General features: G+C 44.3%; 4 protein-coding genes across 7 annotated transcripts in view; 2 read left to right on the top strand and 2 right to left on the bottom strand.

The window, feature by feature from the left end:
• The window catches only part of LOC135651058 (protein CCA1-like), a 32769-nt gene extending 28853 nt beyond the window's left edge, over positions 1 to 3916 (top strand). For both annotated transcript variants that reach the window (XM_065170846.1, XM_065170847.1), the window contains 3 exons: positions 1663 to 1884; positions 1961 to 3328; positions 3418 to 3916. In XM_065170846.1, coding sequence (XP_065026918.1) covers positions 1663 to 1884; positions 1961 to 3328; positions 3418 to 3771 — 1944 coding nt within the window. In that variant the 3' untranslated portion in view covers positions 3772 to 3916. The remainder of the gene's footprint in view (positions 1 to 1662; positions 1885 to 1960; positions 3329 to 3417) is intronic.
• A 1329-nt stretch (positions 3917 to 5245) lies between these two features.
• Positions 5246 to 6329, bottom strand: LOC135651059 (uncharacterized). Its single transcript, XM_065170848.1, has one exon. It carries the CDS (start codon positions 6199 to 6201, stop codon positions 5281 to 5283), a length of 921 nt encoding a protein of 306 aa, XP_065026920.1. The 5' UTR covers positions 6202 to 6329; the 3' UTR covers positions 5246 to 5280.
• Positions 6330 to 8378: 2049 nt separating this feature from the next.
• On the bottom strand, positions 8379 to 13700 carry LOC135650372 (UMP-CMP kinase 3-like). 3 transcript variants are annotated; one of them, XM_065169619.1, is made up of 11 exons: positions 13579 to 13700; positions 12653 to 12709; positions 12167 to 12221; positions 11248 to 11365; positions 10308 to 10464; positions 10087 to 10167; positions 9904 to 10011; positions 9301 to 9372; positions 9147 to 9217; positions 8851 to 8896; positions 8379 to 8488 (listed from the first exon to the last, which is right to left on the bottom strand). In XM_065169619.1, the coding sequence occupies exons 2-11, from the start codon at positions 12668 to 12670 to the stop codon at positions 8453 to 8455; spliced, it is 762 nt and encodes a 253-aa protein (XP_065025691.1). In that variant the 5' UTR covers positions 12671 to 12709; positions 13579 to 13700; the 3' UTR covers positions 8379 to 8452. The 3 variants fall into 3 exon arrangements, with proteins under 3 accessions (XP_065025691.1, XP_065025690.1, XP_065025692.1); XM_065169618.1 differs by lacking the exon at positions 13579 to 13700 and adding an exon at positions 12929 to 13057; XM_065169620.1 differs by lacking the exons at positions 11248 to 11365; positions 12167 to 12221; positions 12653 to 12709; positions 13579 to 13700 and adding an exon at positions 11021 to 11156.
• Positions 13590 to 15868, top strand: LOC104000205 (pentatricopeptide repeat-containing protein At1g32415, mitochondrial-like). The gene has a single exon (XM_065169617.1). It carries the CDS (start codon positions 13590 to 13592, stop codon positions 15804 to 15806), a length of 2217 nt encoding a protein of 738 aa, XP_065025689.1. The 3' UTR covers positions 15807 to 15868.
• Positions 15869 to 15924: the final 56 nt, after the last annotated feature.

Here is a 15924-nt window from a genome sequence, read left to right as displayed (position 1 = left end):
AAATGCCCATGGACCTTCATATTGCAAATATGAAAAAAAAATTAATTGTTCATTAACTTTCCATGATTATTGTCTGCACCTTGGTCTACCATACCGAATCGTACCGTCCGATACGGGAGGTATGTACCGGTCCGACAGGCCAGCGATACGCGGACCGTCCGGTACCGGTCTGTGTAGTGCACTGTAGCAGTACAGTGCACTGTAGCACTGCAATAGTACATTTTACTGTTGCAGTGCACTGTTATAGTAATAGTATAGTGCACCAGTATACTGTAGCAATACACTATAGCATTACTACAGTGCTCGGTGCACCTGGGTGTACCGCTCAGTACACCGTACCATACCGGTACCGAGCCCAGATCAAAATACCGGTACGGTACGATATTGCGAACCTTTTAGTAACTATTGATCAATATGTTGGCTTGATATAGGTTACCATTTGAATATTGCATACTAGTACTGATCTTTTGCCACTAATGATGACCGCTTTCTGGCTTTTCACGAAATATTGTAAAATCATCACTAAACTGAAGTTAGACATCTACAATCAGTGAGGTATAATGTGTCATCATACCTTATTGTTCTTATGTAGTTAACTCATTAGTTCATATTACCTTCGGAACATCTATATGAGAGGTTTGACTTTGACACATGTGAAAACACTATAATTTCATTCCTTTATAACTGGGATTCTGTTGTCATTATTAACATATACGATTCATGCTTTTAACTCAATCAGACCCATAACTTGATTGTTTAATTACAATTTTGCAGTTGAGTGGTGATTACAAAATGAATTGATGTACACCTAACTTGAGAAAAATTACTAGATGGAAGGCCATGAGGAGTACAATATCATAGTTGTTGGATTTTTTTGTTGTTCAAGTTAGTATTCAGGAACTTTAAAGTGCAAGGGATACACTTTCGCCTGAGCCATTTGATACTGACCAATATTTATCTATCCAGGTGTTAACTGAGATGCCGACTAAACCAATATGGATGGTTGGTTTAATATATGTATAATAGGATTTCTCTTTCTCGTGTGTTTCCACACATCACAGACCACACAACTTGGGAGTTACTCACCCACCCTTCCGAACCAGGCCTGCCCTCTTCAATCTTCTTCCTCTGCCTCCTCTCCTCCTCCTACCCTCCTTGCTTCTTCTTCTGCCTCCTCCTCCTTCCTCCTTCCTCCCTCTGCAAACAGCAAAATGGCACCATGGTACACACTGCCGTATCATGTGTTGGTATGCCATCACGGACAGGACCTGTACGGTTTGGCCTCAGTACCCAAAATTGCATTCCATGCTTGAGTGTTCTTTGAACTCCGAGGAAAACTGACAGTAAAGGGGGAAATTGTTGCTTGAAGGTGTCTAGTTAAGAGTTGATACACAATGCATCTTAGGTTGGTGTTCTATCATGAATCAGATAGTGAGGTTAATTTCATGACCAATACAATCATTGAATGTTGTTTTAGCATCCTAGTTAATATTTTTTTTATAGTTTTTGGAATTAACAAGTGACCATTGATTATAGCATATTAGTCAATGCTGTGATTCATTGTTTCGGTTTGAGATAGCCTTTTTTTCCAATAGTGTCTTGGCAATTGGGTACAAGATAGTTAAATGCAAATCATATGGCTGAAAACAAGTCAAATTACAGCTTGAAAAGGAAGCTCTTGAGAAAGGTATTCCCCCAGGACAAGCTCATGACATAGATATCCCTCCTCCTAGACCTAAAAGGAAACCGAGTAGTCCATATCCACGGAAGTCCACTGGAAGTTCTCTTGCTCCTGGGGAAGCAATATATGGGAAACAAGTACAATCAATGTCACTTCTTGGCATGAATATAGTAATGGGCATTGGTGGTGATGCACCGCAAGAGGTAAACAATTTGCGTAAACACATTCTTTTTCTAATTTTTCTCATTTATTTAAGTATCAGTAAGCTGCTTTGACCAGAAATACGCAGCAATGCAAAAGTTGCAAAGTAAAGAGATTTCAGAAGATGCTGGTTCCTCAGAAGTTCTTAGTGTCTGTCAAGATGATTTGTCTGCTTCCTTCTCTTCTGCAAACAACAGCTCCTCCAATCATGGCAAATACATGGAATTCTTGCCCACAAGGGAGAAAATAGACAGGAAGATTGCAATTAATAAATACTCAGCACCTCATGAAGTGGACCAGGAGCTAGATAGAAGTAGCAAATTCTTTGTAGATCATGAAATGGAAGGAGTCAATTTGACCCTAGAAGAAGGTGCAAGTACATCAAAGAATACTGTGGAAGGCAATCAAACACACCTAAAGAATCCTCCTCTCCATATTGTCGATAGAGATGGTGAAAAAAGCATGCAGACTGAAGATTCAGATGGTCAGAACTGTAATGCAGTAACTGGGCAAGAAGGAGGGCATGCAAATGCTAACCCATCCATGAACCCTGTAATTTCTGCAATGCCGTTCCAGAACATACCAACAATTGGTTCCATGCATCATCCATTTCCAGCCCTCTCAGCCTTTACCCACTTCCACAGCAGTCAAGATGCTTATAGTTCATCCCTAAACATCTCATCCACATTTCCGAGTCTCATTGTTTCTACCTTACTACAAAATCCAGCAGTTCATGCTGCAGCCAGTCTGGCAGCATCATTCTGGCCAGCTGCGGGGCTGGAAACCTCTCTTCAGTCAGCCCCAGAAATATTTGCTGGGGAAATTCCAGAACAGCAGATGCACCCAACTCCAAGCTTGGAGGCCATTGCTGCTGCTACAGTTGCAGCTGCAGCTGCATGGTGGGCATGTCAGGGTCTCTTGCCATGGTTCCCTCCTCTTACTGGTTTTGCATTTGCTCCTCCAACCGCAGCCGCTGTCCCCTCGGTAGACATCGCCCGAGTTCAAGAAGCACATGGTGGCACTAAGGATAAACCTTTGAAAGAAGATCAGCAACTTGGAAATCAAAATCAGATCAAGGCTCAAAAACCTCAACATCACTCTTCTAAATCATCATTATCATCGTCAGACTCAGATCAAAGTGGAAGATGTAAAAACTCAAATGATCTGAAAGCCACTGGATCTGACAAGTTCAAGCCATTAGCTGTTAGTGGATTACAGGATTTAGAGAAGGCAAGGAATAATAAGAAACAGGATCGTTCTTCTTGCGGATCAAACACACCATCTGGCAGTGAAGTGGAGACAGATGCTATAGAGAAGAATCATGAGAAAACCAATGATGAGGCTAAAGAAGTCTATTTCAGTAATTTTTCAGCTTGTGAGACCAACCATCGCAGGCTCAGAAGCAGTGGAAGCATGAATGAATCGTGGAAGGAGGTCTCCGAAGAGGTTGTAATATGAAATTTTCTTCTGAACTCATTTCCCAACGAGAGTTGGATGCTTATTACTGCTTGTCTAATTTGTCTTCTTTTTGTCAGGGTCGACTTGCCTTCCAAGCACTGTTCAAGAGAGAGGTACTTCCACAAAGTTTTTCTCCTCCACAAACTGAAGCAGCAGCAACTGTGATGAATAAGGAGGAAACCACTAAATTGCCAATCGATTTTAACAAGAATGTGCAGCATCCAACTGACCTTAACCATCTTCATGATGACGCAAAGGAAGAGATGTGCATGCGAAGCAACGACAGCATAATACAGGGAAAGCTCAAGATTCGTCGAACAGGATTTAAGCCTTACAAGAGGTGTTCGGTAGAAGCTAGGGAGAACAGGGCAGCAGCGGTAGAAGAAGCTGGTAGCAAGAGGATACGTCTGCAAGGGGAAGCTTTGACCTGATGTCAGTGTTTCGAATAGCTCCCTGCTCGTTCCTTTTTGCATGTACAATTTGCCTTGTGGGGTTATGAGACACGGAGTTTGCCAAGCATCAAAACTTTGGAACTTAATCTGAACTTCATAATATGTAGTAGTCTTGATTTGTCAAGCAGTTCTCCCTATTAACTCTATTAAACTGAAGTTGCTTTCTGTTTTTGATCGAATAATTTCTGTCTATTTTATGTTATTGAAGATTCTACTTGATTTTGTTTCATTCTTGCCAATAATACAAGTTTTATAGTAAGTTTTTGAAGTTTCTGGTAGAGGATTATATTTGATATCTTGTTTGATGTTTATCCTCTTTGTTAGATCCAGAATTATCAGGTAGCTTCTTATGAAATCTGGCTCATCTTCTTGTTTATTATTCGTCGGCTTTATTACGTTATTGACCAGGATTATATTTATTGACAAGAGCTGGAAGCTGAGACTTTTTTTTTTTATATCAGTTTTGGCAGGATAATTCTTATTAGACGATATTTTATAGTTTCATAAAAATAGCCATCATAAATTGGTCAGACAAGCTAAGCTAGCTTTGTCACTCTCGACGGAAGACAATTCACCTGTCGGTCGCTACCATTCTATTTGGCGACTTCGTTTTTTGTTTACATTTTCTACTCCGTTGGACTTTTATGTTTTCATTTCTGGACTTTCTTCATTGTTGACGACACCTATAATAAATGTGATTACTAGACGTATCTCCGAATCGTGTTATGCTTACGCCGGTTAGGACAATGTCAACACTCGGACTAGTCTACTCTACCAACAATTAGAAACTATTTATCTATAGTTATAAACAGAAAGAGATTAGCATGCCATCTTATTAATGAGCATGTGAGAGGAATGTGGATGCTCGCATTGGTATGAGCATGAGTATGAGCATTGGGTGAGCAAGCAATTGCTCACCAATCTCCCTCTCAAATATGCACCGTGGGTGGGTTGTTCATTCAACCACGGAAGGTGCTCTCTCTCGGCCAACATGTGACCCTACCTGCCCATCCTTACTCGACGGGCACAACAATCATATTCTTCTCCACTGAGCAAGAAGAAGAAGAAGAAGAATCCAACCGTCCCCCAAATCAAATCATTGGTGAGTTGACGGCCGATCACCAGTGCTGGAGCAGTTCAACCCCTTTGCCATCCGATGTCACATCATCGACAACTCAGCCACACCATATCGTGTCTCCTGCCAAAAGTCAATCCGGGTAGAGCCATTTTTGTCGGAAGCATATGCCAAGATTCGTTGACTTCTCAACACTCAACGTCTGCATAAAAAAGAAGCCAAAAAATAATCAATCAATCAACGTCCTCTCAAAGATGCGATCTGATCGTGTGTCACAGAACTTTCTAGGTGAAAGCCTTTATATATATATATATATATATATATACTGATTGCTGGTTGTGAAGAGAGAGAAATATAAGAAGGAGCTGAGGACAGACGTGGTAAAATGGGGATTTCGTTAGGGGACAAAGTCGTCATTTGAGTTTTTTGGACGCCGCCACATTTCTAGACAGGTTGGGCCCGAGCGCGGCAGGGTTCCAGTGCTGGATGGGGTAAGACGGGCTACTGATGTCGCGGGAGATCTCCGGCTCCGCCGTATGGCTTCTCCGTGCGTCGGACCTGAACCTCACCAATGGGCTCAGGCAGGCGGAGAAGCCCGAGACGGCGCTGATGCTGCGATGTGGCCGGTGGGCTGCTGGGAACAGCCGCATCGGCGTCGGGGTTGGCCTCCGCCGACACTCGTCGCTGGTGTGTCCGTTGCCGTCGTCGTTGTCGTCCTCGTACTCCATTGCTGGCGGCATTCCCTTCTCTACTGTTCGGCGCGATCGCCGCGCTCCCACCGGCGGCGCCTCCTCCTCCTCCTCCTCTGCGGCCGAGGAGAGATGCGCCTTTTTCCTGCGGCCTCGGATTAGAGCCGAGAACCAAGAACCCGGTGCCGAAGCCTTGGGAGCCCCCAAACCGGGCTCCGCCTCATCCGACCTGTGATGCCCGAAGAAGGTCCTAAAAGAGAACCTGCGCCTGCGTCCGCCGCTGATCTCGCCGAACCGGCCGCCATCGGCCGCATCGCCGAAGGTGGGGCCGACCTGCGGGGTGCTGAAGAACCGCGTGTTGTGGTGGGGGTGGGGGTGGGCAGGGGAGGCGTCGAATCCGACGGATCGACGGTGGGAAACGTAAGGGGAGCTGGAACGGGGGAACACGAGAGGCGGCGGAGGCTGCGGGGGTGGGTCGGATCTCCGGCGACGATGGTGGTTGGCGGAGAGCTCGTTCTGGGCGGCAACGAGGGCGAGGAGGCGTTCCCGGAGGCAGGAGGCGCAAACGCCGACGCCCTGCTCGTACGGGTGGCTCTTGCACTTCATCGCGTTGCCTTCGCCATATCGCTGCCGGTGCTCCGCCATCGGCCACTGCCGCCGCCGCCGCCGCCTCCTCCCCTCCCCGATCTCGCCATCGACGACGCCCCTAACCGAGCAGAACAAAACCTCCAACCAAACGCCTACGGTTGAGAGATTGCTTGCCTACTTCGTTCCCTCGATCTAATCAATGGCATTTATACGGAAAAATTAACTAAAATATCCCGCAGGAGTAGCTTAAGGCGGCTGAATTCCGCACCGGGATTAGGTGGCTCCGAGACGCCGACCGACGAGTATTTGGAAGATTCATCCTTGGTTCAGGATAAACGAAGCGAATCTGAAGAGCAGAGTACCGGTCAATGAGCGCACTCGTACCGGACGGTGTTGTGAAGGAATACGACCAATATCTACCCTGACCACGCGTTTATTGCCCGATTGTGATCCTGCAAAAAATGGACCCCGCAGGGACCCATGGACCTCTCCAATCGTATGGCGGGTAAGTTCAACTCAAAGCCCGTATTCATGTAAGTAGTTACTGAAATTTCCTTCTCGTTTCGTGGTTTTGTTAGGGAAGGCGGGGGTTGTTGTGGTAACTAACGCCAGCGACGACCGCTGGTAACGGAGCCCGTCTGATACGGAACAGACGTTAGAGACGGCACGTGCGTACTACGACACCACCAACGACGCACAGGGCGCCAATTCAATTCTCACATATGTCGCGACTATAAATTTTGAATATATATATATATATATATAAGATAAAAGAAATGTGATATATATGGCTCTGTAAATAGTGTATGTACATTTCGTATCACTTAATTGTTCTACTCAAACTCATTTTGGGGTATCCATCACTAGATTATGTAAGACTTAGCTTGACTATCCAAAAGAAATCAAACTAGAGGTTCCTATAACTAAAATTAGAATAAAATAGAACACTTTCTGGGTAGAATGAGAAGTTGGTCCCAAGTTTATAAATAAATAAGGATTTTAATATTTTATTTTCATAAGTATAAAAATCATAATATAACTAACTTTTAAAAATATAAAGACCGAAATGATAAATATAACTAATTACAGAGGATAATATAATTAACTCACTTTTATTTATCATAAGTTCCAACCAATAGGATAGGATTAACCTCTCATGAGTTCTCACTTTGATCGACAATTTTAAGGCTCGGCTGAAGAACCACCTAATTAAGAGACGAATTAGATCTAAGAATCAAATGCGACATTAATGTCAATAAATGTAGTAAGGTTTCATTTTCACACCGCATCAACACATGCAATCTGTACGAGAAATTTTGAAGCATCGGGTCAATTAGAAAAGGATAGACCACAGCATAAGCAGATACGACTCTATTATCCAAATGAGGACACTAATAAAATTGAACTAAGCATGATCAAATAGTATCGCTATGTTTGTCTGGTTCAAGGATCGCACCATAGCAACGATCTTTCCGGGATGCACAACCACCAGATTAGTTAATAGTGGGTTTCTAATAGAAGTTTGACTCTTACCAAATCCAACGCGGAAGTTTGAAGAGTATGACAACCAACATGACTTCAATAATTGAATCTCAAATGACAGCAGAGCAGAAACATTCAAAGTCAACCACATGAATTGTAAGTTTCTTTTAGTGTGATTTCCTGTACGACTAAATCCAATGGGAGACCAGTCATAGTATGGAACACTGATAGGCCATTGGTCAAGTAGAATGAACTTAAATACGATTTGCAACAAGTCCTCGAACACTAAAGAGCTACTTAAGTATCAATGATCCTATAATAAGAGAGTGGTTTATGCATATATATAATCATGAAGAATTTGCCTTTTTAGAAAAGAGGAAGATGAAAAAAAAATAATAGGTGCATATGCAACATCATGAACATGCATGCGTAAAAGCACAAATTCTTAATTCAAGCATGATGCAGAGCCCAAAATTTACCAAAAAACTTTTCAGTAGCATGTCCTGTTATTGATCAAAGCATTGCAGAAAACAAAATTTTACTTGCACCATTCATTTAATAACTTTTTGGTTTCCGCCATGAGAAAATTTTAATTAGTTCGACCAAGGAAAAAATGTTCATTCAGAAGATTCTGACAAAATGTAGATATGCTTGTTATATATAACATCAGGAGCAGAAAAATGAAAACTACAATATGTATCAAGGCATTGGTAGAGAGGCAGCAAGTGAACAATCAAATGCGGCAAGGAATATAACCAATGATCATATAAGTTGCATTCACGATAAACAGTTGTCACATTAGTGGAAATACATAGAGGCAGTAGGTTTACAAGGACAGGCGAGCCCTGATCCAGGAAAATATCTGCAAGAACCAAAGAAGAGGGAAATATAATTTGTGTGGTACATTAACATAATTGCTGACACCATATTGAAATGCCAAGACACCACAAATCAAGATTTTATGCATATATGATAATATTGAAATTATTAGACATGCAAATCAAAGTCCAGTGTATTTGTCAGTAACGTAAACCTTACTTGTCCATGTTACTAGATATATGTAGTAGAGTTCGAAAGTGGAAAGGAACATAGATGGGGGAAGCATGAGAGTTGATTGACTTCTTTTCTGGAAACTTGAGATGATCTTTTGTACACTATAATATACTCTTTAGACATTTTACTACCAAAATATAATGTTCATAATTCAAGCAGAACAACATATACCTTCCAGAATGCATACACTATTATCCCCCTTGCAGCTCCACATAACCTGCATAATGCAAAATAAATCACCGATAAACATCAAATTTATCCCTTCTGTGCTTACTTAAGTTTGTAGCAATATCCAAAGTTCTAGAAATATCACTGAACTTAGGATGATCATCATCTTGCATGCAAATAAATTGGCTGGAGAATATACCCAGTGTAAAGCCAACAAGAAAATGGAATAGCTACCGCTGCTCAATACATAGAGCAGCAAAATTCTCAACTAATATCTGTTATAAGGGTCAAGGAATCACCTGTTCATATAAAACACCATGTATTCATGTCCCGTTAGAGTTCTGGTACTTGGACTGCTCAAGTAAGTTGCCTGGCAAAGGAATGTACCAAATGTTGTTCATGTACAGAGATGAGACTTCATTGAAAACGGCGACAGGATGATGGTAACTACACCTTAGCAATGAGTGGAGCAAAAATGACTTTTACATCCTCAAAAACCTCATCGACAGGCTTTGCTGCATCAACCTGTGAGAAAAACATATCACTCAATGATTCAAGATTTTCTTAACAAACTTATGATGCATAATAATATTCATATTGGTCTATGAATGTATCATTTTAAGACTATGCATAACAAGCATATTGGTCTATGAAAGTATCATTTTATGAATATGCATAACATGCATATTGGTCTATGATGCATAACGTGCAAATTTATGAATAGAAAGTATAGTAGAGCACCGATGGCTTGTAAATCCCCAGCAAGAGAACTGCAATGGTACTTAAAAAGTTGTGATAACATATTACTTCTTGGACTAACAGTTGTCATAGAAATGCAATAATCAACTGATTAAGAACTACAAAGTTAGATAATCACAGGGATAGAGTTCGATTAACATCGAGAATGTAACTGCAAGTTAGACCCTCAAATTGATGGAATATACAAACTCAACAGCTGGAATGACACATCATCAGGGAGCCATTTGAAAAGCATGATCAAAGACTACCAAATGACAACATTGGGAAGCTCTTAAAAAACAATAACCGAGGAATTACCTTCCGGACTTTGCCCTTCAAGTCGTAATGCATAATTACAGGCAGAGTGGATTCCTTAAAAACTCTAAAACGTTTCCGCATGGTCTCAGTATTATCATCAGCTCTTCCCTGAAATATAACATGGACTTGAAGGACAAAAAATTGAATGTCAAAACAAGGCAAATTGGTGACAAATTGTAAAACCTGGTTGCGACTTAAAATTCGCCGCTCCAACTCATCGTCTGGGCAATCAAGGTATAAAACAAATTCTGGCTCGATTTTTGTCTGAGAAAACAGATGAAAACTTGAGCTAACGATATGCATCATGATAACTATTCATTATATCAACTAAATGTAGAAAAACAGAATTTCCGAAAGAGTAAGCAAATATCATCGACTAAACAAGTATCAAATTGAAGACTTACAATATTCTCAAAAGCAGCACGATTCTCTTCATCTCGAGGAAACCCATCAATAAGAAACTTGTCATTTGCACTGTCAAGCATAGCCCTTCGTAAGAGCTTAATTGTAACTTCTGGAGGAATAATTTTTCCTTCGTTCATCATGTTTTGAATCATAACTCTGAACAAATAACAGAATAAGGAACAAAATGAGATGAATGTTCAAATGAAGTAAATAAAACAATCAATTAACAGGAAAGAAATTTATTAAAATGCTTAAAGAGAGGGTGTTCGACAGAGTCGGGAATATGGACAAAAAATAGACCAATGAATCATTTCCATCTGGTTCAATTATATTCATCGAATCCTCAGTTCATAGTGTTAGTTGCCAAGGCAATTGTATAGCTATTCCACTATAGAAAAGCTATTTCATTTATTTTAGATCATCTCTTCCGTGTTGCTTCCATCTCATGATCAGGCTCCGATTGCCTCAGCTATCCCTTCTGCTTCTTTGAACTAAAATTCTCCATCCCTTATACCCCTTGCAAAAGGTACTCAGCTCTTCCTGCACAGTGCCTGATCACTCTCTTCTTCTCTCCCCTTCCCTACCCCTCTCCCTATTTTGTCTCAAGACCAGTATCCAATTTAACTCATTCACATGTCTCTTTCACCAAGTTTTGCCCACCAGTTTATTAAGAAAGCACCATAAATTAGCCCTTTAACCAACTGATTATCACCTTGGTGCTGCTTACTGCATGCTGCCTTCTATAAACATCCTCCACTCATTCTTGGTTTCTGTTCAGCCAATTAATGGTTATGGTACTCCAGGACATCCCAAGCAATTCAGGTCTAATCCCTTGACCAGAATGGCATAAGACAAGCTTCAATCAGGCTGGGAAAGACATACACTGCATAAATATAAATAATATATTTCAATAAGATAAAGGCATTCATTATATAATACCCATTTCTCGAACCAGACGTAATTTCCGCACGCAAAAGATCACCAGCACTAAGATGGGTAAAATTAAAGTGTTGAACAATCTTTGCACACTGTGTGCCCTTTCCACTGCCAGGACCACCTGTAACACGTATGATGTGTTAATTGGCTATCAGCATCAGTAGTTATAAAATATTTAACAAGAGAGAGATGTTAGTCAGTGGAAGGAAAGGGAGAGGAAATAGATAAAAGAAAAAAAAATTGACCACCTCTATTTTGAATCTCTCCAAAGCAATTGAGCAAAGTATGCCTTTAGATGCAAGGTTCGAAGAGTATATTAGACATTAATGCACATGACCTACTATGCAATTATCACAACGAATGGTGAAAATTTGATAGAGGATCTCACCAAAAAAATCTTCCATACATGAGACCACGAGCATTTACCATTTAGGGTTGTAATCTTTTGGATCCTTGAATTAAATTTATAATTAATAATTTGATTTTTTGGCACAACCATAAGGTAGCTAATTTGCAGCGTAGTGACCATCATTCAAGTCATGGAAAAAGCTTCTCGCTTATAAGGGTAAGAATGCATTCATTGAAACAAAATATTGGTGGGAGACTCATGCAACAGGTCACACTTGTTTATTAATTGACATGATGGAAAAATAATGATATGTTTCTAATGACAAGTTCTCATAAACAGGATGACAGTCAATTAGATGCCACAACTTCAAAGAAATTTTGATCACTCTAGGGAGAAAACATCAAATTTATTTATTATATGGCAACTGCTTCACACATGAAAAGAGTGTCAAAATTGTGGTCGGACACTGAAAACCAAAAAGAGTGATGTCATAAAAAGTCAATTATAAAATTATATTTGACCAAACCAGCCGAGTACTTGACATAATCCTATTGTAAGGCAACCGGTACTCACCTAAAACAAACACAACTATGATCTTCTTGTCCCCTGGAAATCCATCAACAATATCCTGCATACAGGTATAGCAATTATACTTTGATACTTAGCATGGCATCAAGTTTGTAATGCTTTTTTTTCTATTATTGCCATAACATGCAAAGTAAGCTTCAGTCTTAGTTAGAAACATACAAGTCTAGACAACTATGTTGAAGTGACAATAATGCACTAACTTTACAAAGAAGAAAGCATAATAAACTATACTGTTGAATCAGTTTTTTAAATCACATAAATAAGAGCAATAATGGCGATAGCCAAAAGCAATTGCAAACAGAAACACCTGGAGACAGAATAACCTCAGGAGACGTGTGTATCAAAGAAAGAGAAGTGAAGTGGTCATACTTCCAGCAACATAAAATGTGGAACTTCATTAGCAGTAAGACAAACTTTAGAAAAGATACATACAAAGCAATATTGAGGTCCAAAGGCCAAAGAGGAAGATACCTTGCTAGCATCAGCCATACCGTCCACACAAGTAAGTTAGATTTGGAAGTCTTGTATCTGCAGCACCAAAGAGAACTAGCTCCATAAAGTAAATATAGACCTACTATGAACAGGCAAATAGATAAGAAACTTTGAAGGTGCACCCAAAAGGAAATTGGTCCGAAAAACACATCGAATTAATTGGGAAACAATCCATGGTTTAAGCTGCCATCAACCATTCAGATCAGAACCCTGGATTTTATGTATCAGCCTTCATTATCACGGAAACATCCTAACCTCCTTATCTCGAATCGAGACGAACAGGTAAAGCGATCAGATCCACCGGCGGAGAAAACGAAAGCAACGAATGAGTTCGGGAGATCCGAACAACGCGATCAATAGTCTTATACGAAGAATCCCTGCTAAGCATCCAAATGGAAGCATTCCAAGAGGAGAATCGCATCAGATCCAAAGATTAGAAGGTAGGCAACGCGAATAGTCAGCTGAACGGAGAAGCTTTGCAGGAGATTCCTCCCTTCGTCAATGGGGAAAAAGAACATGAATGGAGGAGCTCGGCAGGAGATGCTTCGCTTCGTCGAGGGGCGAACAAGACCGAGGGCAGAGTATTGCGGCAAGTAACGAGACAAGGCAACGAGGCGGGAATCGCATGGAATGCTTATATAGTAGCCAACAGGAACCAGCACGATGAGATGAGATGAAATGAGATGAGATGAGATGAGATTTTTAAGAATCCCCAACAAAATAAAAAATCTTAAAAATTGATTTATAAAAATCTAAATATTCGATTTTTACGAATCACTGTGTAATTAGTGAGTGTGGCAAAGATTAGTTGTTTTTATGTGGGAAAGAGAAACTTACACGAAGTATAGATTAAGTGAAAGCCATTCGGCGACTGGCGGGCAAAATTTGATATCAAAGACCATTACCTGACGGACTGATGCCCTCGTGCCGCGTCCTATCGTCGTCCGCCATCCATCCCCGCGACCTCCCTCTGCTCCAATGCCTCTCCCGACGCGACCTCCGCGCTGCTCGCCGCGTCCTCGATGACTCCGCCCACCACCCCGGAGCTGTCGTCCGCTGGACCTCCGCCATTTCCCGCTTCGCCAGCGCCGGCTTCCTCCCCGAGGCCGTTGCCCTCTTCGACCTCATGCCCCGCCGCAACCTCGTCACCTGGAACGCTCTCCTCGCCGCTTATCTCCACGCCGGCTGCACGTCCGCCGCCCTGGACCTCTTCGCTCGGATGCCCGGCCGCAATGTCGTCTCCTACACCTCCGCCCTCTGCGCCCTCGCCCGCGCCGGCCGGATCGACGACGCCCGGGCACTCTTCGACGCCCTGCCGGAGCGCAACGTCGTCTCCTACAACGCCATGCTCACGGCTCTGGCCAGGAGTGGGGACCTCGCGGGCGCTCGGAGGCTGTTCGACGAAATGCCCGAGCGGAACGCCGCATCCTGGAACTCGCTCATTGCGGGGTACAGCGAGCGAGGGCACATGGCGGAAGCCAGGAGCCTGTTCGACGAGATGGTGCGGTGCGGGTCCGCCAACGTGGTGTCGTGGACGGCCGTGATCGCGGGGTACGCGCGAGCGGGCGACGTCTGGGAGGCGTACGATCTGTTTCGGATGATGATTCCCGACCCTAACGTCGTCACCTGGACGGCCATGATGGGGGGGTTCGCGTGGAACGGGTTCCATCACGAGGCGGTCTCTTTGTTCCTGGATATGAGTCGGACGGCGGATCGCTTGGAGCCCAACGGTGAGACTCTGTTGTCTTTGATCTACGCCTGCGCCGGCATGGGGTTCCCCTGCTTGGGGAAGCAGGCGCACGCGTACGCGCTGGTCCACGGGATGCACGGCAATGGCGAGGACGGGAGGCTAACAAAGGGCTTCATCTATATGTACTCTCGATTTGGGTACATGGATTGGGCTCGCCACATATTTGACAGAAGTATTCGCAGGTGTGATGCGGTCTGCTGGAACTCGATGATCGAGGGGTATATACGGATCGGACGGCTGGAAGAAGCCCGGCGCCTGTTCGACGAGATCACCGTTGATTCGAGAGAGCTGTCGTGGGTCACCATGATCGTCACGTGGACCATGATGGTGTCCGCCTACTTCGACGCTGGGGACGTGGCGGAGGCGCGGCGGCTGTTCGAGCGGATGCCGGAGCGCGACGCCACCTCATGGACGGTCGTGATCTCTGGACTCGTCAGGAACGAGCGGGTGGCGGAGGCCTTCGGGGCGTTCGCGGAGTCACGCGCCGCCGGGTTCGCGCCCGAGGGGCACGCGCTCGCGGCGCTGCTGGGGGCGGTCGGATCGGTGGCCCGCCTCGAGGTCGGCGAGCAGGTGCACGGACTGACAGTGAAAACCGGGCCCGCGTCCGACACCGTGCTCCGCAACGCCCTCGTCGCGATGTACGCCAAGAGCGGCGACTTGGAGGGCGCGCGGAAGGTCTTCGAGGAGGAGGCGGCGGGGAAAGGAGGAGGGTGGCGCGACGCGGTGACGTGGAACACAATGGTGATGGGTCTGGCGCACCACGGGCGGGCGCACGAGGCGCTGCGGCTGGTCGTGGAGATGAAGCAGGAGGTGGAACCGGACGGAGGCACGTGCCTGGGGGCTCTGACGGCTTGCGATCACGTGGGGATGGTGGAGCGGGCGGAGGAGGTGATCCGGTTCATGGTAGACCGGGGGATCGCGGTCAGGGCGGAGCACTACGCGTGCGTGGTGGACATGTTGGGTCGGGCAGGGCGGTTCGAAGCGGCGGAGCGGTTCGCTGGGTCGGCGCAGGCGGCGGCGGCGGGGGTGGAGGCGTGGGGCGCGTTGCTAGGGACGTGCGGAATGGCGAGGGGCGGAGGCGAGGAGACGGCGGTGGGGGAGCGGGCGGCGCGGATGGTGCTGGGGATGGACCCCAAGAATGCGGCGGCCCACGTGGCTTTGTGCCACGTTTACGCCAGGAGCGGGAGCCACAAGGAAGAAGTGGTGGTGCGGGCGGAGATGGGGAGGAAGGGGGTGAGGAAGAGGCCCGGCTGTAGCTGGATCGGGTGGAGGGGGATGGTACACGCGTTTGTCTGCGGGGATAGATCACATCCACAGACGGACGAGATTTACTCGATGCTAGCTCAGCTCACTAGCGAGATAGGAAGCCTTAGCAATGGATAATGTCTAACGTACAGGGACTTTTGGAACATTTCCTTGGGAAAAGAACATTTTTGGTAACGTTATGATACAGTTTTGCTTACGTGACCTAATCTATATGAACTTTGTTGAAATAAAACAA

The sequence above is a fragment of the Musa acuminata genome, chromosome BXJ3-10 (genome assembly GCF_036884655.1).
Source record: "Musa acuminata AAA Group cultivar baxijiao chromosome BXJ3-10, Cavendish_Baxijiao_AAA, whole genome shotgun sequence".
Taxonomy (NCBI): Eukaryota; Viridiplantae; Streptophyta; class Magnoliopsida; order Zingiberales; family Musaceae; genus Musa; species Musa acuminata.
The sequence above is the reverse complement of the archived record's forward strand: the minus strand, read 5'-3'. Positions and strand labels throughout refer to the sequence as shown.

Bases quoted from the DNA above. Each gene is read 5' to 3' on its own strand.
- LOC135651059 (XM_065170848.1), bottom strand. From the start codon at position 6,201: ATGGCGGAGCACCGGCAGCGATATGGCGAAGGCAACGCGATGAAGTGC.
- LOC135650372 (XM_065169619.1), bottom strand. The intron at 10,012-10,086 runs GTTTTACAATTT...GTTATATTTCAG, and splicing joins GAATTTTAAGTCGCAACCAG to GGAAGAGCTGATGATAATAC. The intron at 9,218-9,300 runs GTGTAGTTACCA...TTCCTTTGCCAG, and splicing joins TTGCTCCACTCATTGCTAAG to GCAACTTACTTGAGCAGTCC.
- LOC104000205 (XM_065169617.1), top strand. From the start codon at position 13,590: ATGCCCTCGTGCCGCGTCCTATCGTCGTCCGCCATCCATCCCCGCGAC.